This window comes from Myripristis murdjan, chromosome 17, assembly GCF_902150065.1.
Source record: "Myripristis murdjan chromosome 17, fMyrMur1.1, whole genome shotgun sequence".
NCBI classification, from domain to species: domain Eukaryota; kingdom Metazoa; phylum Chordata; class Actinopteri; order Holocentriformes; family Holocentridae; genus Myripristis; species Myripristis murdjan.
In genome coordinates, this window is record NC_043996.1 from 28,971,038 (window position 1) to 28,995,285 (window position 24,248).

A 24,248-nucleotide genomic window follows, 5' to 3' on the forward strand; every position below is an offset into this window, starting at 1 on the left:
TGTTATAAGGTCACCAAAACTGACAAGGTTCATCCTTTGAGGAGCATGAACATGGTCATCTCAATTAAAATTGTGTCCATATGCACAAAGAAAAAGACAATTTGCGTCCATGAACACAAACTGTGGATGAAATTTCATGACTATTGAACAACCTATTACTTTTGGAGACACGTGTGAAAGTCAAATGTTTGGCTTGAGGGGACGTATAAGTAAAGGAAGTCTTCCTTCAGTGAATGCACCCACAAAATATGATACCAATCCACTGACTAGTTTTAATGATATCTGGTATACATGTTTACATTTTGGGCTGGAAGAAAAGTCATAGGGTCACCGAACCTGGCAGGATTCATCCTCTGGGGAGAATGAATGTGCTCACCAAATTTCATGGTAATCCACACTATAGATATTAAGATGTAGTGTACAAGCCAACTTTTTGCCTGATGGTGGTGCTGGAGGAAAGGTTATGAAGTCACCCAAATTGACAGGGTTCATCCTCAGAGACGCATGACTCGGCTCAACAAATTTCACAGTAATCTGCCCAATAGATTCTGACAGTATGTTGAAAAGGTCACAAAAGTCCCAGTTCCAAAACTGGCCAATTATCAGCAGTAAAATAACACTGAACCGTTTCTGATATTTCTTTTAAAAGCTGACATCAGTCGATGCTGATCACCTGTTATTATACTGGTGCAGCCCTGAATATCTCTCAGCAGAAAAGAACAGGACTCCTGAGCTGAGGAATTTACTAAATGTTTGGAAAATGGCCTCATGTTTGAAGACAGGCAAACTTATTTAAGATTAATTGGATTTTAAGAAATTAACCTGAGTTATCAGCCTCACTCACAAAGTGGAGCTGTCAGAGAGGAGAGCCACCTGTTAGCCACTATTCATCACAGCAGATTGAACATACTGGTCCAAATTAAACTCTGGTGTCGAACAGGGACACTGATGGGCAATGGAATAAAAACTTAATGGAAAAATCAGGCCAAAACACAGCTTATGGCTGTTGTTTTCACATGAGAGACACAGACACACATTCTGCCGTGAATTGTAACGCTCACCCACTTTTTTCCCCCAAACAATTGAGTTGTTTTCCACCTCCTCCTCCCTCAATCTGCAGAGTTCTGCGAGAGAAAATTTAGCTTCCTCTGCTGTTCCGACATGTCGATGCGGTTCGCTGCACACCGGCACAGACCCGTGGACGAGGTTAAAAATGTGAAGCTTAATTACCATGTTGGTTAGATTGGCTGTCACCGGGGCTGCAGTTGAGGAGCAGTAATGGGAGTCCATCACAGTATTCACAGCTCTGATAAACGCATGAATTGGGTAAAATTACCGGCCTGTTTAGTTTCATGAATGAGCCTCTTTGTCTGCTGCTCTCGGGTGAAAAGACACAATTGGAGTTTACTTTATTAAATCCAGAGAGAGCAAACGACAGAAAAGACATTTGAATTTCCTCGTTGGGTGAGAGCCTTGGAGCTGCTTTGATCTGAACTTAAAAAAAAAAAAAAAACTCTGTAGGATCTATAAGCCTGCCGCCATTAGTATGGCAGTTGTATAATCTGTGATATTACCTTGCCATTGTACCTTGCTGTTGCAAAAAAAAAAAAAAAAAAAAAAAAAAAAATGTTCAGGTTTTAGGTATTTCTCATTTACTTGCTTTTAATGAAAAAAGCATGAATACATTTATGCTTTCAGTGAGCTTCCCGGTCCCAAGGCCTTTGAAACCTGTTGAAAAGCCGGTGAATAAGTTCAGAAATAAATGAGTATCACTGAGGAAAATATGCCTTCTTTTCTTCCTTTCATGAAAAAAAAAATAATGTAATAGTCGCAGATGAATGGTTTTGGTCTGACAGCAGTGAGATATTATTTGGGACATTTGGGGATCTAATTCAGAAACAAGACTGGTTGAAGCTATTGGGCACAGAGAGAGAGACAGAGAGAGAGAGACAGACAGACAGTGAGAGAGAAAATGAGAGCGTGACAGAAAGAAAGGGAGAGGAAGACAAGAAAGTGAGAGCTATAAAAGTGTGAGCAACACAGAGACAGGCGGACAGACAGTTTGAACCGCACAAAGGGCGATTCAGAATAACACCAGTCGTGACCCAAAATGAACCAAACCTCTGAAAAGGGGAGAGGAGACGTAATTACTGCCAACGAGGCCGGACAAGGTCAGACCGGCTTGTCACCAAAAGCTCGCTCTTTACTGCCACATGCCAAAACCTGCAGAGATTTATTATTATGAGCCCAGGCCTTGAACAATGCCTTGAGGGTGTGAAGAAGATGCCCCCCGTGACCAGCCTGAGGCAAGGTAATACTAAAATATGCAATGAGACCCAAACTTTCCCCTCAGCTTTAATAACTTCGCCCTCCGCTGCTTTTTGCTGTCTTATAATGTAGAGGCAGGCAGCGGGGTGCCACGTCCTCCGCTGACCACAGGGTGCATTATTAAACTTTAAAGGGCAACTCCAGTGTGAATTTGGCTAATTTGTCAAGTTATTTCCATGCCTTTAATGTTAATTCTGATTGTGTTCTGACACTAGCGTACATGAACCATGATTAAAGACCTTTGAACCAGCTTTTGTCGAGCCACGGGCTCATGCACTCCCTTCTCAATGTCAAACAGCACAGAGAACAAGTCCCAAGACTCCTAATTCAGTCAGCACGGTCAGTCCAATTGCTATGAATGAGAAGGCAGCAATCGCATGGTGCAAAGTTGCATCAGAATGCGAATTTCAGCCTATGAAGTTTGACATCTTGAAAGAAATTTCGTTTACCAGTTCATATTAAAAGGACCGTACTAGTGAAACTTCACATTTTTTCTAATCTTTTCCCAAAGATTAGAAAGAAGTCCCACGAAACGTTCTCCCCCGTCTTCAGTGTGTGTGTGTCTCATATGCGCAAGTATGCATGTCCTGTGTGAGTGTGGCTATCTTCCTCCCCGGTCGCCCCTCCTTGTCGTCCCGTGTTGTCCTCCTCGTCCTCACCGCCCCCCTCGTCCTGGCTGCTGTGGCTGCTCTTTGTCCCGTGTCTGTCTGCTGCCACGGCCAAGGCTTTCTGCTGCTTCTGTTGTCATTTTGTCCGCTATTGTGTTTCCTTGCTTTTGCCTTATGACTGTAATGTCTGTAATTTGCTCACTAGGTCGACACCTGTTGTCCACCTGTGTTGCCAGGAATGGGGTCTCCTCTCTCTGTGGTCTCTCAGTTGGGTTTTTTGTTGTCGCTATGAGGATTAAATCAGGAGCCATTGTCCCATTTGTTGTAAATATGTGGGCATGTAAAGCCCTTTGAGCCTCTAAATAAACTTGAACTTGAAACTTGAACTTGAGGACATCATTTTCCTTTTATCCAGCCATTGGTTTCCATTCATTCCTCCATGACATGAAAATGTACTTTCAGAGACTTCAGTCTTTCTTCATCAGTATTCCATCACCAGAATAAAGTCCTCCTCATTATTTTCGTAAAAGCAGCAGCACTGTTGTGTTTGCATGACTTTTTGAAATTGGGGTGATGTGAAACACTCCTTCCACCAGGAAAAATAGTAAGGAAATGCTTCTTTTACACAGCCAGTTTTCAGTTTTATGGTTTATGAGTGTTGAGGACCTTGTTCGCCACAGAAGCAGGACGTGCTCATCACACCCTCTAATGGTCAAAAATTCCCTTAGTCTGGATTTAATGCTCTTAAAACTTTATGCATCATTGCTTATCCATAAAAGAGTTCTCAACAGGTCCAAAAATCCAAGCCTGGCTGGGGTGAGCCAAGACTTCAGCCCAGTCTGACCCCGTTTCCACCAACAAGAGCCCGGTGCTAGCTCAGGGCTGGTGCTAGTGCCAGTTCAAACATGATTCAGCTTGTCAACCAGTTTACTTTTCCCGCAGGGTAGAGCTGGTAAGAGAGCCGCATCATTACGCCACTTTAAACTTCTCCGCTTTGTACCTGTAACAGACACGCGGATTCGCTGCTGCTGTCCCGGTGCAGCAGGCAGGACGTGACGGGAAAACGAATCGACGAATCTCCTCACGGTGGTTTCTCTGCCTCAGCCAGAACGGGTGAAAGCCACCACTGTAAAAAGTGTCAGAGGTTGATATAATCTTTCAACAAGCAGAGGTTAAAATGGGTTAGCTAAATAGTCTGATGCTTCACCCAGGGACTCAAAGTTTTTTTTTTTTTTTTTTTTTAGAAACACTATTCTGATCGATAATCCCGCCCCCATCCCCAGTAAGCAGTTCTTTGTTGGTTCGTGACTTGGCTTGGTGGAAAAGGAATATCTGAGACATTAAAACACAACAAACACCAGGCCATCAACATCTGAAAAACAAAATGTCACAGTGTTTTTGATTCAATAAATTGAAGTAAATTGGAGCCCTGCAGAGTGCAAGCCGCTTGTTTGTGTTTCATTGTTCACTCATTTCTGGCCCAGCACCTGCCATTACTTTGGCACTGGATGTGCATGTGCAGTTTTTATCTGACATTAAAAACTGTACCCCCCCCCTTTAACCTCCCCAAGAAAAAGAAAAAAAATCAGCTTATCTGATTGGTGGATGTAGACAGATAGAGTGGAGAAAAAAGGACATCATTAGTGAAGTGGAGCAGCCAACATAAGGACCGCTGATGAGGACAGAGCAACAGAGCGCGACATCATGCCGTGTCAGACTGGACACACAGAGAATCACTGTGCATACTGCATGTCACAATCAACAATTTCCATATTGTTCCACATCCAGCTTCAGTGGGGCTCCATCATGCTCACAGAGTGAGTGAATGAATGAAGGCTTTATTTTGAACATGTGAAAATCACAAGGCAAAAACAATACAAAATAGTCGAACAACAAAACTATGATGGCGACACATGTCCAAAAAGGAGTAGGAAGAAGCGTATGCTTATTTAAATACTACCACTTCTCCACTACTCAGTAATACTGTATCAGTTGACTTCCATACATAATATCCAAATTAACACATTTTAAACTATATACCCATACACACAAACATATTGACATGTACATTTTTACCAACAGTAAAAATAAATAATGTTAATAAACAAAAATAACAGAACAAAAATAAACAAAAATAAATAAATAATCTGTGAAAAAACTCAGACAGTTACTCGTACACCCCAAGGACAAGATAAAACCAGACAATAAATGCAACATCATATATGAAATCCCTTGCCGTTCTTGCAATAGAGTATACATTAGTGAAACGGGCAGATGAGAAAAAAACACAGAAAAGAATGTGAAAAAGAAACAGAAAAGAGACACACAAGATCCGAAAAAGAAAAAGCACATCAAGAAAACTTAAAATCAGCCATTTCTGATCACTGCAAACGACAAAACCATATAATGAACTGGGAGGAGGCCAGAGTCATTTGCACCGAAGAAAATCGTCACCAACGGTGGATTATAGAGGCAAAAATAAGAAAACGTGCGCACGGGACGATGAACCGGGATGAGGGAGCTTATGTGCCGTCACACACCTGGAGCGCCGTCCTGGAGGAGCGACCTGACAGCAGGAGGCGTGATCGACCTGTCAAATCTGACAGGAGGATCACGCCTCCACAACACCGGCTGATAAGGCACGACACCGCTTGACATGTGGTGACAGTTCTGAGGAAGGCGGAAGAGATACGCCGAAACTAGTCAGCAAGGTAAAGAAATGCTTTTCTACGTCTACAAAAAGAACCAAAAACAAAAACTAAATATTCAGTAGACACGATGAACTTTTATAATATAATCTGTGAGAATACCTGGTGATCGTCACAGCCCTTCTTCCTCCCTGTACCTCATGAAAACCATGTTTTTGTACCGCTGTTTGAACTGGATCATGCCTGGACGTTGCTTTAGCCCCCCACTAAGCCTGTTCCACAGCTTCACACCACACACAGAAACAAAAACTTTTAAGAGTTGCATGGACATAAATGATAACTCCCTTTGTTTATTAAAAAACAATTTTTGAATGTTTCCAGGAAGTGAGTTGTTTATTGCTTTATACATTATTTGTGCTGTTTGAAAATGAACCAGGTCAGTGAGTTTTAATGTTTTTGATTTTAAGAATAGTGGATTTGTGTACTCTATCTATATAACCAGCATTATAAACTATTCTTATGGTTCTTTTTGTGCAGTAAAGATAGTGGTTGTAGTGTACATTTATAAGTGTTGCCCCAAACTTCGACACAGAGTGAGTCATTCAAAGCCAAGATGCCGTTGTTTTATGGCTGCAGCATTACAAACAAATAATAAAAATAAAAAATAAAAAAAATTAAAAAAAATCTACATGTCTCGTGCATCATTTTACGCTCATGTTTGGGATCTTTGGAAACCTCGGGACCTCCACTAGAATTTAACATAAACTTCTGGAGGACTGAGTTGAGTTTTGCCGTGTAACATGCATTTGTAGCGATGAAGCCACCGATGGTTGAGGCGGTTGCACAAAATGGGCATGGCAGTGCACAGAGAAACACACACACACACACACACACAGGCACTAACACAGTTGCGCTAATTGCTCATATTTATATCAAACTGCCAATGGCAAGACACAGCTTTCCGCTTGGACGTATCGATTTTTTAAAGATGCTGCACATAACCCACTAACCGGGTTAATTAAAAAATCAGCCCGGTAGACTCCATCAGTCACAGGCGACTAAAGGTCCGTATCATGTCGAGGCATCTAGATCCATCAGAGTCCAGGTGAAACATCGCCATGATATTTCACGACACAAACTTCAGGAGTGGTGAAGGTAGGTACACGAGATTAAAAGCACGAATAGGCACCGGGGTTGTGTGTGCATCCTAAGCTGTATGTTCAAGTACACGGGATGCCGTGTTCAGCGGTGCGGACGCCTACTGTACCTTATCCTGGATTGGCTCGGAGCCACACACGCTGGTGATGTTGGGGAAAACATCCGACCATCCGTCCGCCGTGCAGTTCCTGCTGATGTTCCCTGCGAGAGAGGAAGAGAAACGCAGCCAATTATCTCCACACTCCCACTCCCACACCGAGAGCTCGCTTCCAAATTGCGATATCCACCATTAGAGAAAAATGATACCCTTCTCCTTCAAAAATGATGCATAGCACAAAATCAAAACAAATTATGCCGCCCCTGCGTACGTTCACCGCAAATGGAGCAAAAACACATTATTAACACATTCAGCCGAGATATGAATCACTTTCATCACCAAGTAAAATAAATTTAAGGAATGTTTCTTGGTGGAAAAACTGATGCAGAGGCATACAGTGGAGGCTTGTGAAGATTTCCTCCTTCATGCGCTGAATGAGGATTTCTGTCCTGCATCACAACAGCAGGCGGTGCTTTCATTAATGTTACACAATAGCAGAGTTATATCAAGGCATCGTACTTAGTGACCGAGTCAAGTCCCAAGAGCTCAAGTCGTGTAGTCCGAGTCACAAGGTTTTGAGTTAAAGCCTCCAAGATTCATCAAAATCTGAAAACATATCCAAAGTAGAATTATTTTTAGCATTATTTTAAATAACACTGCAAAAAAAATCCATCGCATCAAGTCATTTAGTCTCACTCAGTCTTAAAAGCTTAAAGGCCTCATGGCATGAAAAATGCAGTTTTGGTTGTTTTTGCGTAATAGGGAAGGTCTCAGGTCCACATAAATACTGTCCCATGCATTAAACCTGTGATAAACGGAGAAATGCACACAGCCCGTTTTTTTTTTAAACTGTCCCTTTAAGACAAGCGAACAGCACTTCCTCCTTTCTGTGATGTCACACATAAGGTGACTCCGCCCACTTAAACTTGCCAGCCCACCTCCACTCCCCAGGTAACAAGCTAACACATGTCCAAGAAATATTGTTGCACCACAGACGGATGCAATTAGACTCATGTTTCTCTGCACACTCTTCCAAAAGAAACACACGTTACAGACCAGTGGCTGATGGGCATTTTTCCCAGCTCCCGCAGGATTTTAGCTCACTGTCACTGAGAGTGGTAACCAGTACATATGTGTCATGGCTGACCACTTTACAAAGTGGGCAGAGGCCTATCCTCTTAACAAGACAGCACAGGAGGTAACCCATTGTATTCTTGATTTTGTATACAAATTTGGGGCTCCTCAAAGACTGCTAACAGATCAGGGAACAGACTTTAAAAATAAGGTGAGGATTAAAATCAACAATTTACTGCAACCTAGTTTTGTTTATCCATGCTGACTTGTGTTTCTATTTTTTGGCATGCTGAAGGTTAACACTCTGGGTGGGGATAAAGAGGAGCTTTTGCTCCCCTTATCGCCCACAGACAAACGGACTTGTTGAGAAACTCAACAGCACCATTCATCGGTAAGTTTATCTTAAAAAAAGACTGAGGGCCCTATCTTGCGCCACCCGCTACCCGTTGCCACTGCCCGCTACCCGTGAATTGCGCATTTAGCAGCTTCCACCATCCCTAAACGGCATCTTGCGCCCACGCTACTTGCTATACATTATGCCGACTTTGTTATTTCTGCCTGGAGGTGTGTCCGTGGGCGTGTTTAGGCGCTTTCCCTACAATTGCTATCTTGCACACACACTTTAGGGAAAGCGGATAGCGGGTGCTCAGGACCACCCGCTATCCCATTTGGGCAGTGGCACCTGGCACAGTGATTGGTTTAACTGGTGTAACGCCCAAACCACGCCTATGCATAATGTAGCAGGTAGCGCAGGTGTTTTACGGATAATGGGAGGTGCACAAGATAGCAACTTTTGCAGGGGAACGCCTCTTACGCAATGCTAAATCCCCAAATAACAGGTTTAGGGACTCTGGCACAAGATAGGGCCCTAAATCCCACAGCATATCACAATACTAAGTTACTTTAGAATAGTTAATATAGTTCATTTTGAATATATGAAGTTAATAAGTCACCAACATATAACTGAATATTTTAGATGTGTAAGCAAGCTGGCGAAGGATCAGCCCAAAAAATGGGACCAGTATCTTCCTGCAACCATGTCTGGGATAAGGACAAAAAACACATTTGACGACAAAATTCAGTCCATACTACCTGATGTTTGGTAGGGAGGCCAGATACCCCTCTGAGGTACCATGTAATTATGAGGTAAGAGGAGCAAAGAATCTTTTGACACATGTAGATGTAGCAGTAGATGTGCTGACTTTATATTAATGCACTTATATTTTTGTTCTTGTAGATAAATGAAGACAAGGTGGAGGCCCTGATTAGGGAGGAGGGCCCATGTGAGGGATTACAAAATCAACAAGCCCTTTATCAGGAGGTCCAAGCTAATATAAAAAAAATCCCAACAAAAAATCATGAAAAGGAAAGCAGAGAGGGGTCAAGATGACAATTTTAAAGACGGAGATGTTGTTTTGGCAAGAAATATTCGAGAGCAACAAAGAAAGGGGGGTAAAATGGAAGCGGACATGATTGCACCATTCACTATTACCACCCTGGAAGACAAAAAGGCCATACTCCAACAAGCAACAACCAACAACACAACAATCAGGACAACAGCCAACATCGACCACCTTATTCATTTTGTTGATCCAGAGAAGAGGGTTCCTGCTAAACTCGAAAAAGTTGAAGGGCCCTCTCCCCTGGAGTTCAACCACATAACAGAGAAAGGACTTCATGCTGCCTCCCCTTTAATAAACTCTCCAGCCTCCTCATCCACCATGTCCTGCACTGTTACCCCTCCCATCACACGCTCTCCCATCTCGACAGCTGAAACATCTGACCACACTGAAATGACGTTTACTGTCACAACCCCCGTCCACAGCAATGGTATTCATATGTAAAACTTACAAAATATTGAACATAATGTCCTGTATTTAATTTATCATTCCACTCCCTGAAACTGAATGACTCCCCTACTTTCCCTTCCAGTGACTGACATCTGGGATCAGGGGAAGGGAGAGATACTGTGGGCCAAATTTGGCCCTTAGAAACTTTTTACGGCTGACCTCCAAAGCCTTAACCCAGGAAAAGAATTGGAGAGTGAAGTAAGTATTCACATAGGATATGTATTCAGCTTTAAGCAAGTTGTTCAGTTTTGTTGAACCACATTAATAATGATGAAGTAAACTCTTTGCAGGTGATAAATTCCTACTTGACTCTGATTTATATACTGTATCTTATTCGGAAAATTTCCGCATAAGATAGGGAGCAACAGTGGGTGAATGATCTTCTTCAACTCGTTTGATCAGACATCTGCAGCCCCCAACCCAGTCATCACTGCTGCAACACACCTCGTCGACACCTCCAGTATGCTGCCCTATCCCCCCCCCCCACCTATGGCCCTCTGCATTCACCATTCAGCTCACAGCCACACCCCACTGATCTTCTCAAAGAGACCACTCCATCTCCAAACGTGTCTGTGTTTGTCTGAGTAAAAATTCTCTTTACTTAAAATGCATTTATTAAAATGATTTCATTTATGTGTTCGTGTTTCTGGGCACAGAGGCTACCGTGTCCTTTCAACATGTCATCAGATTAAATTAGATTAGATTAGATTAGATTAGATGTTTATTGCCATTTGCACAAATACAAAAAAAGAATATGTACATTGGAATTTTTGTGCATTGCTCTTAGAGTCAGCTTTACAGATAAAAAATATCTCTAAAGTATATACAGAAGTAGAAAAAAAGCGAAACAAGAAAAATAAATGCACAGGAAAAAAACAATAAGGATAAGGCATTTGAGAGAAAAATACTAATACATAATGAATAAATTAACAAATTTATAACCACGGCACTACAACAAAACGCTCACTGCCCCCAGCCTCTGGAAAGCCCGTTTTCAAAAGGAAATTCCCAAAGTTTAAGAAGGGTGAATATGTGATTACGCCAGTCAAAACAGTGCCTACACACAGTAAGTTCAACAACATGTATTTATTATATAAAAGTAAGACAATATGTATTTATGACAAATATATACAAAAAAAAACAGCAGTAAAACCTATAACCCTTTTTTTCAGGCTACATCCTTGAGCTTACAGAGGTACTGTTTGAGAAAGTCTTCAGTGACCCTGCACCATACGCCGAGGAGGGTGGAGAGACATTTTGACTTTTTTCAGTTATGATTATGGCAGTTGAATGAGGCCAGGTCATCTGAATAGTACTTGTTATTGTCATTGTTTAATTTATATAATGAACTATTGTTTCTTGATTGATTGTGTCTCAGTTATTCATTTGGTTTGAACTTGGTATTATTCAGAAGCTATGATGATGATTTATTCTGTAGTGTGATTACAATTCACTGCTTTTTAAGTCTGTATACCCATAGAGGAAACATGGTCTGTTCAATTAACTAAGGGATGGTTCAGGACTCACTTGAGCCATTACTATTATTATTATTATTATCATTATCATCATCATCATCATCAATAATAATAATAATAATAATAATAATAATAATAATACGTACCTTTCTAAGCTTCTTATCCTCATAGGCCCATAGTCTGCCCGGTAAATGTTGTATGCATTTTGAAAAGCATATACATTCAAGCACACCGGCTCAAGGCCAGGATGGTGTGTCGTGCAGTTTGGAGGTGACTGTACCTGGATCATTCTTCCGAGAGCCTGATGAACGATAATCTGTCAACTTCATTCAACAGTGATTGAAGAATGTAATGGTTTTTGCGAAGGTGAATATCACTTGAAAGTACCTGGTGTGTTTCTCTGCAGCATATATTTTCTCTCTCTGTGGGCATCGCTGCACAGTTACCACAGGTACACCTTTGAAATTAAAAAGTAAAAGCTCCAAATTACAGCATGTCAACCGTCCATAAGTAGGACTTGTAAAATGCTGCAAAATGTTCGTTACCTAGGCTACTAACAAGGCCAAACTTTGAACCATCGGTGTTTACTATCTTTTCAAGTAGGTAGAGTACTGAATAAAGAGTAGCCTTGCATCTTATTGAGTGGATAGTGACTAAGACTGTTGTTACGTCAATGGAGTTTACACATTCATTTTTGCAAAAACGCGTTACCTTTTACCAGACATTATTATTAACGTTACTCTGTACTGTGACATTTGCTTGTTAACATTACAGCATATTTAATAAACATAACTTACCATTCTGAAATATCCTGTAATAAATGGATGTGAGGTGGTTTGGGATCGGAGTCGGGCTCAAACACATACGGTCGTATAACATCACGCTCAGCGGTAGCCATGACAATCATACATAATGTAGATCTATTTAAGATGATAATTCCCGTTTACCGGCGAGTACTGCTGAGCAATGTGGGTTTCAGTTACTTGCCTGTGATTGGCCCAACCATATGTCACTCAGCCAATCAGTGGTGAGGGACTGATTCTCTCTTCTGATTGGCTAAACAAACTGTGCTGCCAGAACTCCAGGAGAAAGGCAAGAGAGAGCAGCTGTGAAACTATATTTAGCGGACCACAGGTACTCAAAACCACAAATACATCTTGCTGGGGATATCAACAGTTAAAATAAAACCCTAGAAAGTGTACAGCATGGGGCCTTTAAAAAAAATCTGCCAGTTGGATGAGGTAATCCCACTTGTTTCCAGTATTTTCTTCAATCAAGTGCCATTTCTTTGATCCAAGTGGACTGTTCCGCCTCATTCTGCCTTGTTCCAACAGAGTTATACTTGTTCCCAGAAGACGAAAAAAAAAAAAAAAAAACTAACACAAATGAAACTGCACTGGAAACAAGTGGGATTATCTCATTTGAACACTGAATATGGGACTAAGTGGATAATTGGATGATTTTTTTTGACAGTGTAAATCACCCTTCCACAGTCAAAAAACAGCGGTGGATACTAACCAAGAATATTTATGTGAGTATGAAGTCCAGTTTTGATGTCCTGGCACTTTACCTGAGTATTTCTATGTAATGAGACATCATACTTTTACACTTAAGTCTTGTATGTCTGCTCAGAAGAACCAAATCAGTATTTTGTAGTGCAAAAACTTTCATCTCAACGAACTTGGTACCAAGGCAACAGGGGAGAAAAACCTGAGAGCATAAAAAGTTGTTTCAACAAATGTCTGCCTTTGCACTGACAGCATTTACAGCTGATGCAGAAGATGGAGGTTCAGCAGACGGCTTGTTATGTCTGCACACGAGGACTTTAATTACAAAAATGAATTAAAAAAACTGCCCCCTGCTTGTGTTCATTGTTAGAGGAAAAACAGATGAACACGTTATCGTCCAGAAATGTTGTAGGCGCCTGTTTGGCTTCGCCCTTCATCCCTCCAAGTTTCATTAAAATTGGACCGGTAATGTGGCGGTTATGGCCTTTCAGAAAGTGACATTTTGACCTTTAATTACAAGGCCTTTAATTACAGTATAATTACCTAAATGTGTCTGCGGTTGTGTCCTCTGCATCTGACATATCGTGTTTGAGCAGCAATCAGTGGATTTCATACAAACAGCTGGAATTATGCAGTTTCATGTCAATCAGACTTACGGCGTGGCTGTTATGGCCTTTTAAAGATCGACATTTTGACCTTTAATTGCAGCGTCTCCATCAGTCCAATCACAAGACATGTTTTAAACAGCAGAGCACGGCGTCAAAATGTGTCTTCCATCAGCGTTTCTACAAATTCATACCACTGGAGTCTAATATCGAATCCTAACCTGTAATGATAGCGCCCTCATTAGGCCAGTCACTTCAAGGAAAACTAATCTTTAGAGTAGTGTGTGTGTGTGTGTGTGTTTTAGCTCTCTGTGTGTGATGTGAATCCACCTGGAGGTGAAATCTCCTCATTAGCTGCTGATCCACACCACTGGATTTCTATCTCTCCATTCACCTCCACAGCAAAACAGCTCCCGAAATAAAATAACACTTTTAGCACAGAAACTAACACTAACAAACAGGATTATGACAAAAAAAACAAAACAAAAAAAAGTCCCGGTTCCCATCTTTTCAGGAAATTAAATGTCTCTTTTCTTGTTATTTTTCTGTTTGAATTGCAGGGTTTTTCCTGCATGTAAAATTACGAGGCGGCCGTCTCCGCCTAATTTCGTGCCGCCCCCGGCTCTCAAAACTCTGACGTCGGGAAAACTGTTATTTTCTGACAAGCGCCGTGGTAGATGGATGTCATTTTAACTGCAGTTGCAGCATTGCGCCGACGTGGTGGCGCTGTATCAACAAGAGTGCACTGGAAGTCGCAGCCAAAACTGCCAAAGACGAAGAACAGAGCCGAGAAATTCCCTTCCTGGAGGATTTTGTTTTGTGTTTCGGTTTCTTCGCTTGTGTGTGTTAATCGGCATCTGGTAGTGGAAGTGAAAATGCAGCTTAGTTTGATTGCTATATGATGGTATACGACGAGCTCACACACGCTGCGGGTCTGTGCGGCGTGTGTTTGCGGGGAGTATTTGCCCGCTCACGTGTGAATTAAAGGATCTTGTCAAACCAACCGACCTCTCTCGAATTTCCACTTTCCCAGCCCTCCTCTTAGCTAGCTGTTTGTGTTTAAAACACAGTTAAAAAAAAAAAAAACTGCCAGTGGAACAAGGAAAATGATCTTGAAACAAGTGAAAGTGGTCTAAAACAAGTTACTTTTTAGGCGACTGTCTTATTTTACCGGGATTTCCAGGCTACAGCAGCGCACAGACATAGATTGTGTAACAATATGAAGAGTGCCCACTCCGCTTTATTTTCACTGGCTAACAGCAGCACACTGGCTTAGCTTGTCTATTCAGAGAAGAGGTATCACTTCGGCTTATTTTTCAATCTATGTTATCACATGCATACTACTGCTCATTCATTGCTAGCTGAATTGTTAGGTCTGTTTGATAAGTAATTTACATTTTTAAAATAATAATAATTTAACATATTGTTAACATAAACATACACTAACACTAATTCCTGAGTGTTTGAGCAACCTATCTCCTCTGGCAGTTTATGGTCCTGTGTGTCGTTTTAACACAAAACGTGACTGACACGCTTTCCTCTGGTTTACCGGCGGCTCTATTACACACTTTAGCATGACATCAGGTTGAATAATGTTAGTTACATGAAAAAAACAGCTGCCAGGACTTGTTTTTTTCGTGATATTTTCTCCTCCATATGAGCTGAAGAGATCCTCCCTGTCGTGAGAACGAGTGCTTTACTGGCAGCGTTTTCCTCCAGCATGAATGAAGTGGATGTGAACCAGCAAACGACACGATATCGAGTGTTGGTCCAAAGCTGAAAAAGTGTCTTGACGGACGCACAACACACATTTGTCTGGTACACTGGTCTCTCGTTTATCGCGGGAGTTACGTTCTAAAAATAACCTGCAATAGGCGAAATCCGCGAAGTAGTCAGCTTTATTTTTTACAATTATTCTAGATGTTTTAAGGCTGTAAAACCCCTCACTACACACTTTTCTCAGACAGGCATCAACATTTTCTCACTTTTCTCTCTTGTTTAAACTCTCAAAGTTCAAACCTTCGTAGAAAAATAAGTCCAGTATTATAGAATGAACGCATTCTGTACTGCACAGGAGACACGGCACGGAGGAGATTGATTGACAATGGTCTACAGTCCCTTAGCCAATTGGGACACAGAACACAATGCGCTGTGTAAAAAAAAAAAAACATGCAAAATTGCACAAAAAAAAAATCTGCGAAACTGCGAGGCTGCGAAATAGCGAAGGACAACTGTATTCACTTTTTTTTCCCAGCCGCCTTGACTTTGCTGACTGGTGGAACTACTTTGTGTCTGTATCACTACCCTAAACACACATATTACTATTAAATATACAGCAGTGAATGGAACAGCGAATACCATTACAATGTATGGGCAAGAACCTGAACTGTCAGTTTAATACAGAATATGCTGAAGTGTTAACAAGGAGCACAGGAGCAGCTGAGGAAATAGTGACTAACTTTGTGTGTATCAATAAACAGTTAAATTGACTAATGAAACAATCTAAAAAAAAACAACAAAAAAAATGTAAATGTCCACGTTCCACCTCTGCCTCTGTCTGGGAAAAATATTACCTGAGCACAAAGCAGTGTATTAGAAAATATAGACATCAAATTCCTATCGAAAAATAACTCCTTTTACCAAGCAAATGATATTTTTCCACGTGTTTTCACCCCGCTTCATGGCTCTTTCCCCTCCCAGCGCTGCAGCCATGTTGTTCCAGAATAGGGAAGAACGGGAGCTTCCTATTAATCTTTCATTGCCACCGGCTGAGTGTTGACAGTGCAGATGCACGGAGGCGTTCGTCTGGGGCGCAAACAGATGTAATCTCGAGCTGGGAGATTGCTTTCCTCACCCTGGACTTCTCTGGGGCCTGGTGTGATTTATTCCCATTGTTTCTAAATCAAGGCACACCTTTTTTGGGACGTTTGAACGTGACGTGGATGTGGAGCGACCTTCAAAACACAGCGCGAGTCGAGGGAGGCGGACGCTTTTACGCTGCAACCAAATCAGACGGAGAATTACATGCGTTTCCATTTATGCTGCCTCGACAGTGAGATGTGTGTTTACCCGATACAAACTGCACATTTTCTATATTTTCGTTAGAAATAACAAATGAATATTAAAATACGGCCGGGAAAAAGTTTTGTTGTCATTGTTGATTCACGTTGATCTGTTGCAGTGCTCGGTAAATATTCTGAAAATCATGTGTAAACTTTTAAGTATGAGAAAAAACAACAACAAAGAGAGAGGAAAGGGAGGGAAGCCAGTTAAAAGACTGTGATTCAGGCTTGTTTAGGTCTAAGTATTTATCATTTACACACTTAAACTTGTGATAATGCATTTTTTTTTTGTTACAGATTAAGGCCTAATAAAGTTAATAACAGTCTGATAAAGTGCAGCTCACTACCTTTCATTCAACATGAGTTGTGATTCAGCGGCAGGAGCTGAGGCTTGGCTCATTATCCTGCAACAGGTTGTGTCCCTGGGTTTCATCTGTCTTCTTCACTCGCTCCAACTCCGGGGAAAAAAAAAAAAAATCTGTGATTCTGCTGCCACATTCACAAAGCTGAAACCAGCCTTTGTTGTAATTGGGAATACAAACTGGGTCTACGTTTGGGAATTCGGTTATGTGATGTAATTAAACAGACAAATTTATTAAAAATGCATGAAGTTGCTTCGGTGCAGCAGAAATGAACCCTCTTGTTGTCTGCAAATTTATACATGGTTATACATGGTTACATTTATACATGGTTACAATTAAAACTGTTAGCCAAGTTTATATTTCAGGTAGCCAACTTTGTTTCTTCACCGACTATCTAATTAGTGCCTTAAATAAATCAATTATGTTTTAATAATGTCAAAATGGTCAATGGTCAAATGGACCCCACAGAACATATACAACATATACAAAATGTGTACAAAACATAAAACATATTATGTTAATTTACCCCGTTGTCCCCATTAAATTAGGAAAAAAGTCATTAAATGTGATACAAAAATGACAAATATTTGTGGATTAATTTTCTCCTGTGTGATGAGCGTCTGACCACTGCCTCCTGGTTAAATTGTGCATCCCTCTTTCAGTGTGCGCCTCTTCTTCCTACAGTCAGCCGGGCTAGTGACACAAACTACAGTGTGGATCCCCGATTTAAGTGAAACTCTAAAGTAAAATATAAATAAAAATGATGGACCTGCTGTCTGTTCTGGGCAGCTCCCTGTACAGTGCTGGAGTTTACATGACGAAACTGAAGGCAACACGTAGGCTATTTCAGGCGGTAAAGGTAAATTGGCGATGGAGCGATGGAGTAAATTGGGGCTCGGGTCGGGCTCGGTCACTATACTCCAAATCGGGTTTGGACAAAAATATGCAGCCCGATACGTTCTCTAAAAACTCAAAGCTGCTCTTCTTCTTTGGCAGCAGGTGAGTTGCCGGAACCAAGAGGCGACATGGGGAGTTGACAGCGGTAGCCATCTCTGATTTCTCCATGGAAGAAAAAACTTACTTTTTTAACTTTGTTTATGCATGACTTTTGCACCAGTTTTCCCCGACCACAGAGATCCCCACCACATAGAGCCAGAGAGGCCTGCACAGTGCCACAAAGTGCCATAAAGCAGCACACAGACTAATAAATTACTAAAGAGATTCAAAACACAGGCAGCCATAAAGCAATATTTTCTTAGTATTGCACAAAGTTCATAAACTCTGCAGGTTATGCAAAAAAAGAAACTGTTTTGCCAGCTCACTTCTCCAGCAGAAAAAAAAAAACCTTGCTTCAGAATATGAAAAAAAAAGGGTTTCAAAGCTTTTAGTCTGAAGTGCAGAGGCGCCGTCTGTCTGACTGATCTGACTTTTATCTGATGAACACGTCCGACTCTTCTCCTTTCACAACTTTATTCCTGTTGTGTTATTCATTTTGGTTTCAATTTTCATCACTACTGTGAATTGTACGTGCTTCTTCTCTGCAGAGTGCGGAGAATAAGACTGACGGCAAGTTTAATGTCTTTTTCTCCTACCGCTAAGGGACTCCAGGGGGCGCCCAAGTCGTCACACTTCACATTCTACTATTAACACCTGTTAAATTTAGCAAATACTTCAAATAAAAGGAAGTAAGATGCTCTAAAAATCGGAGTTTAAAAGGTGAAATTGACTCATAAGGCAGGTCGATCCATTGGACAATAGGGCTACACAATGAAACAGTCTGACCTCAGAGCACTTGAATTATTTGGAGTAATTTTACTTTCACTTTTTGCAATTATCAGCTGAATTGATCATTTTTTTCTGCCAGTGGGATAATGATCATTTTTACCCTCGCTGCAATGAGCACAATTGAGTCAATGCAATGAATGTGTTTGGTGGAGGTGGTGCAGCTGAACATCTTTCCCTTCACTGCTGAATAAAAGCACAGCCCTCATTCTGGAGGGAGCGCAGGACACTCTTCACTTCTGGGTAATGAAGACGGGCACAGCGTAAGCTCGGAGTCAATTACAGGGCCAAGACTCCAAATCGATTTCATCACCGGGCTGGTTTGGCCGAGGCGCCGGTGACGCCTGCTGCCTCGCTGAGCTGAATACAGAGGCTGTCTTCAGAGAATGTGATCAAATTTATCATCAGGCTTGTATGAATAAAAGTGGTGTGTTTGGTGGGCAGACATTTATTCGGTGGGAAAGTGAAGTAAAGCCCTTCATTTACAATCAGTGCATTGTGTCGCAGCTGTAACATCGACTGTCAAGATTTGTTTAAAGTTAATTCCCGCTGGCTGACACTGGTGTTTATTTAATTACACCAACAGAAACGTAATTAAAACATGACAAGAGGCATGTTAAGCTGTTTAATCAAATATGATCGGACACGATACATGAGCAGGACAGGGTAACCTGCTGTCTGTTGTTTCACTGAGTTCATTAAGATGCCTAATTAAAGTTATCTGGGACAGGTGCGCGTCCTCTTGGCCAATCGGCAGTGGGTGCTCAACTTAAAAGGTTACTGAAGATGAAGTTCACCTGTGGGTAGGTGAAAAAGTGGCAACATACGCTTTTTCCCGCAAGGGCAAATGAGCATATAGATAACATTGGTAGTACTGCAGTAAACAAATTGTTTATGTTTGTATTCCTTCCCTGTGAGGGGGTGTCTGAAAGATTTGCAATCTGAAGTGTTTTTACACTGAGCACAGTGACCACATCTATAGCTGCCCTTGATGGAAAGCCATGTGGATTGTTGGTTGTTGGAAGAGGAATGTACAAGTTTGTCTCTTAAGGCTGAATTATGCTTCCGCGTAAGAAGAGCGTACGGAGATTGTGCGAAGCTTACGGGGGTTGTGCGACCGCCGCAGAGCCTTGCCGCGCGCCTCCCAAAAATTGTAACTACGCGGACCCTACGCAGCCCCACAAGAGCTGTGATTGGTCCGCCGAAGTACATCATTTCCGGCATTTTGTTGCAACCGGCATCACATCCTGTTGTTGTGCCGGCAGGCAGCGCCGTTTTTAAAACAACTGTTGTATCTCGACTCGTCGGTTGTGTTTGAAAATTTTGGAGAATGTTGGATCTCGCGGAAGAACGCCTGGCCGAAGAGGTGCGCAAGTACCCGCACCTATACGACTCGTCCTCTCGCCATTACAAAGACGTACAGAAGAGCAGTGACCATACGTCACAGGGTCTACGTTGGTGGGAGGAGAATTGCTCAGTGTGTTTCGCAGAGGTATGTTGGACACACACGCGCTGCGTAGGAAATGCGTGCTTCGCACAACCCCCGTACGCTCTTCTAACGTTGAAGCATAATTCAGCCTTTAGAGTTGGGGCTCTTCTGAAGATGACAAGAGGAGGGTTATTGGAAACTGCATTGAGGTTCAAGTTACAGAATGGGCCAGTGTTTCATGATTATTTGTTTAATTTGATTGGAGCAATTGTTTTGATCAGTTATAAAGGACAGTCTATGTGGTTTGGCCTCCTTAGCGCATTTCTCTAACAGACTATACCTTGGTGTAAGGATTCAGGATAACCGTCTTTCCAAAAACCTATTTTTCATGGCATTGGCTTGAGCATCAAAGTTTTCCAGTGAAGAGCAATTCCTTCTCAGTCTTAGAAACTGGCCAGTGGGTATATTACCTTTTAATTGACTGGGGTGATTGGAGGAATAATGGAGGATGGTATTCCTTTCCATAGGTTTGTGGTATAGTGTGGTGTGAATTTTGTTGGCTGTGTCTTTGTAAATGGTAACATCCAAAAAATGAACCAAAGTCAGACTACTTTCCACAGTAAATTTAAGATAATTGGTTGACTGATTAAGGTACGTAGCAAATTCATGGAGGTTATTGGACTCATAGAAACAGATTATGTCATCAGCGTAACGTTTCCACAGTTTGATGTTGGAAACAAATGGATTGTTGACATTAAACACCCACTGCTTTTCCCAGTCACCGACTACAATATTGGCATAGCTAGGTCCAATTGAAGTGCCCATGGCTGTGCCAAGTGTCTGGATATCGAATCTGTTGTCATACATGAAGTAGCTGTTAGTCAGGACCAAATGCAGCCATTCAAGGAGGAATGAATTAGGAGGGGTTACAGTTTCCGGGTTTGAAGAGCCTTGGCAGTAGCTGCTAAGCCGACGTCATGTGGAATGCAAGTAGAAAGGTTTGTAACATCCATAGACAAGTGAGTACCTCCCCACCCTCACAGGTGGTGATGATCTGTTTTTAACAGTTGGGTGTGGCTAAGTAATTGCTGTGGGTTCAAATACACGCTTGTGACTATTTGTTATTCTGCTCTGATGAAGGCTCTGGCTGAAACACGTCAGCATTAAAACCTTTGATATGGAATCTCGAGCCTGGTCTTGCCCTTAATTTTGGTGTGCCACTTTTTCACCTACCCAGTGTTGTACATGAGGATGGTAGATAGTGTTTGAGGGAAGGATGGACCAGCAAGCAGGCGTAGATTTTGAAAGATATAACAATTTATTCAGGCCAGCCACAAAAAAAAAATGAACAAAAACAGTCTCATCTGGTCTCCTTCAGACCAAAAAAAAAAAAAAAAAAAAAAAATTTGCTGCCTTAAGTACAGCATAGAGCCGTCCATTTCCCAGGAGAGAATGAAACAGACAAAAGAGCAGTCTGTGAGTTTCCTCAACCTTTTATACCTGGCCAGCTGCTGCTTTGGCCAGTCAGGGATGGTCTCTGGAATTAATGTCAATCTATCTCAGGTGGCATCGCTCTCAAATTTACTCTACACTTAGTTAATCTACACTTTAAAGGGGAAAAGCACTCCTTCTTCTTAAAGGGACAGGCAGGTCAGCAACTAGAGTCCCCATACAGAAAACCTGGGTAATCAAAGAGAACTAAACACCGTTAAATAAACACTTCCCAATCATATGTTCATAGTTTTTATATGTTGATCACACATAAGCCATGGAGGAAGTGAGCTCCATTACTCACAGATGAACTTCATCGCCTGTTTCTGAGCGTTTGTGTTTCAGCCATAGAAATGGAACTGAGTAGAAGTGATGTATGGGCCGACCAGCAGCTGTCTTGTAAATGTCAAAATACTTTATTGACACTTCCACAGCAACACGACAAGCATTGTTAATGTTTTCCATTACCGATAACGTTAACGAAGCTTTCCTCTCTTTTAGCTGTTTTAATTAACGTGTCCTGTCCCTGACAAATAAAGCTATAAATAAATAAATAAGAACAGAGTAAACAAGAGCAGACAGAGACAGCATCTTTCTGCAATGCTTTGACCCTTTAACTCTGACCTTGACCTTTGGCCTAGATACTCCATCAGCTCATCCCTCATTCAAATCCATGCATTAGTTAGATACTTTGCTGACAAACAAACAAACAAACAAACAAACAAACAAACAAACAAACAGAGACATGAGCACAGCCTCCATTCACCTTCAGTGGTGGAGGATCCATGAAGTGATTTTCTGAATTCTTTTACTCATTTTATTAAAATCCTGTGACAACTAAACACGTTTTCCGTTTAACTGCGATGACCAGACGAGACCAAACCTCAACCAGCCCAACCAACAGAGGCAGTGATCATCAGCCAATCAGAGGGAGGTTTGCAGCATGTGGGTAAAAAAAAAAAAAACATTAAAAACATTTGGCTGCTCCTTCCTTTGTAAAGTACCTGGCGACAAAAATGTGGCACTCATTTTCAACATTTTCAGTCACACATGGTGAAAATGCCAATATAAAAGAGATCATATTATGACGGCCAAACAGCTTGGTAAGTGCTAAAATAATTGTCCCCCATCCTGATGAAAACCCCTCTGGTGCTTAAGATGCACTTAAAGTCCCATGAAATGACCTCACATGACCTCCACTTCCTGTAAAACAGAGCGTCTTATACAGTGACATCATCATCCTGCACTAGTGGCTGTAAATTCAAGTTTCAGCCAATAAAACCTTCACAAAGCTTTAAACAACCTCTCTCATCCACCTCATCCCTTCAAAATAAAAGTGTTTCTCTCTCAAACTGACATCCTGTTGGTTTGTACTTGTGAGTGATCCTTCCCTGCACCGTGTCCCGCCAAAGTCCACTTCATGGGGTCTTTAAGGGTCCCAGTTTGGTCATCAGGTCTTCACCAACAAACATTTTTCATCAATGAACGCCACAGCTGTTGTCTTGCAAAGAGGAACCACCTGAAATACTGATTCTACTCAGCTCTATTTCTACAGTTTCCACCCAGGCCGCCTGCATCTCCATCAGTCAAGAGTCAGCTCTACTTTCTCCTGAATTTCATTTTGTGAAAACTGTGAATGATGAGTTTATTCGCCGACAAGGGTTGGTTTTATTTTGTGTTCACCGTTTTGCTCCAGTGGATTTCAGCTCCTCTGAACAGTGGAAATCGAATCTCATTTTGGGACAAAGAGCTTCAGCCACTCGGAGCTCGGGGCAGGTGCGCCGCTGTTCTTCTGCAGAGTCGCCTGCTTCAATTGCGCCTTTGAACCACTTTCGTCAAGTCGTACTCTGGCCCACAGCGCAGCGCACAGACTGTGAATCACCACCAGACACGCAGAGATCTTCTCCTTGGCTGTGCCACTGCTTCCCTTTGTCTGAAGGGGGTTTTACTGATTCATGTGATTCATTTTGGGGTTTTTTGAGGTGCAGCAAACAGGGAAGCAGTGCTCTGAGCGCTGACTTGAAATGAGCCAGTAGGCGCTTATGTAATGTTTAGTCATCGGTGGAAATGAGAACAGAGAGAGAGAGGGAGAGAGAGAGAGAGAGAGAGAGAGAGAGAGAGAGTTTGGTCACTGGCCGGAAGATGATTGAGGATTCAGGGGGGAAATCTACTGCACACATTCACACACAGACCAGAAAACCGAGGCTGAGCGAAGTGAGACGGAGGAAAGACAGAAGGTCACACTGACGCTGATACACTCATCATGACTACAACACAACCACAGAAAATCTTACTGAGCTGCAAAACAGTGCGAAAAGACGTCTGCACATATTCAGAGTCTGGATTAGGCTTCATTTTAGGGTGAAAGATGGTGAAAAAATAATAATAATAATGATTTTGGTGCCTAAACTGCTCTGTGCAGACTGTCTTGCTGTGTTGTCTTTACTTTGTAGAGCGTCACACACAAAAACCCCATCGTAACACATTTTATAATCTGATTTTCAGTGTTAAAATTTTGTTTATCGTTAAAGAAGTGGGATGAGACATAATCCCATTTGTATCTACTGCAGTTTGAATTGTTTCAGGATTTTTTTTTTCTGGGAACGAGCATGAATGTGTTGAATCGAGGCAGAATAAGGCACAATCAGCCTCTAGGATCAAGACAATGACACTTGGTTGAGCAAAAATCTGGAAACAAGTGGGATTATCTCATCCCACTGGCTGATTTTTTTTTTTTCCTCGCTTGAAGAAAAAAACAAGATTTCAACGCT

At 41.8% G+C, this 24,248-nt stretch overlaps 1 protein-coding gene across 1 annotated transcript in view; it reads right to left on the minus strand.

The window, feature by feature from the left end:
• The window catches only part of LOC115375877 (vasoactive intestinal polypeptide receptor 2-like), a gene marked incomplete at its 5' end in the record, with an annotated part of 107,633 nt that overhangs the window by 49,381 nt on the left and 34,004 nt on the right, over positions 1–24,248 (minus strand). Inside the window, one exon of the mRNA XM_030075460.1 lies at positions 6,852–6,943. Within this exon, the coding sequence (XP_029931320.1) occupies positions 6,852–6,943 (92 nt within the window). The remainder of the gene's footprint in view (positions 1–6,851; positions 6,944–24,248) is intronic.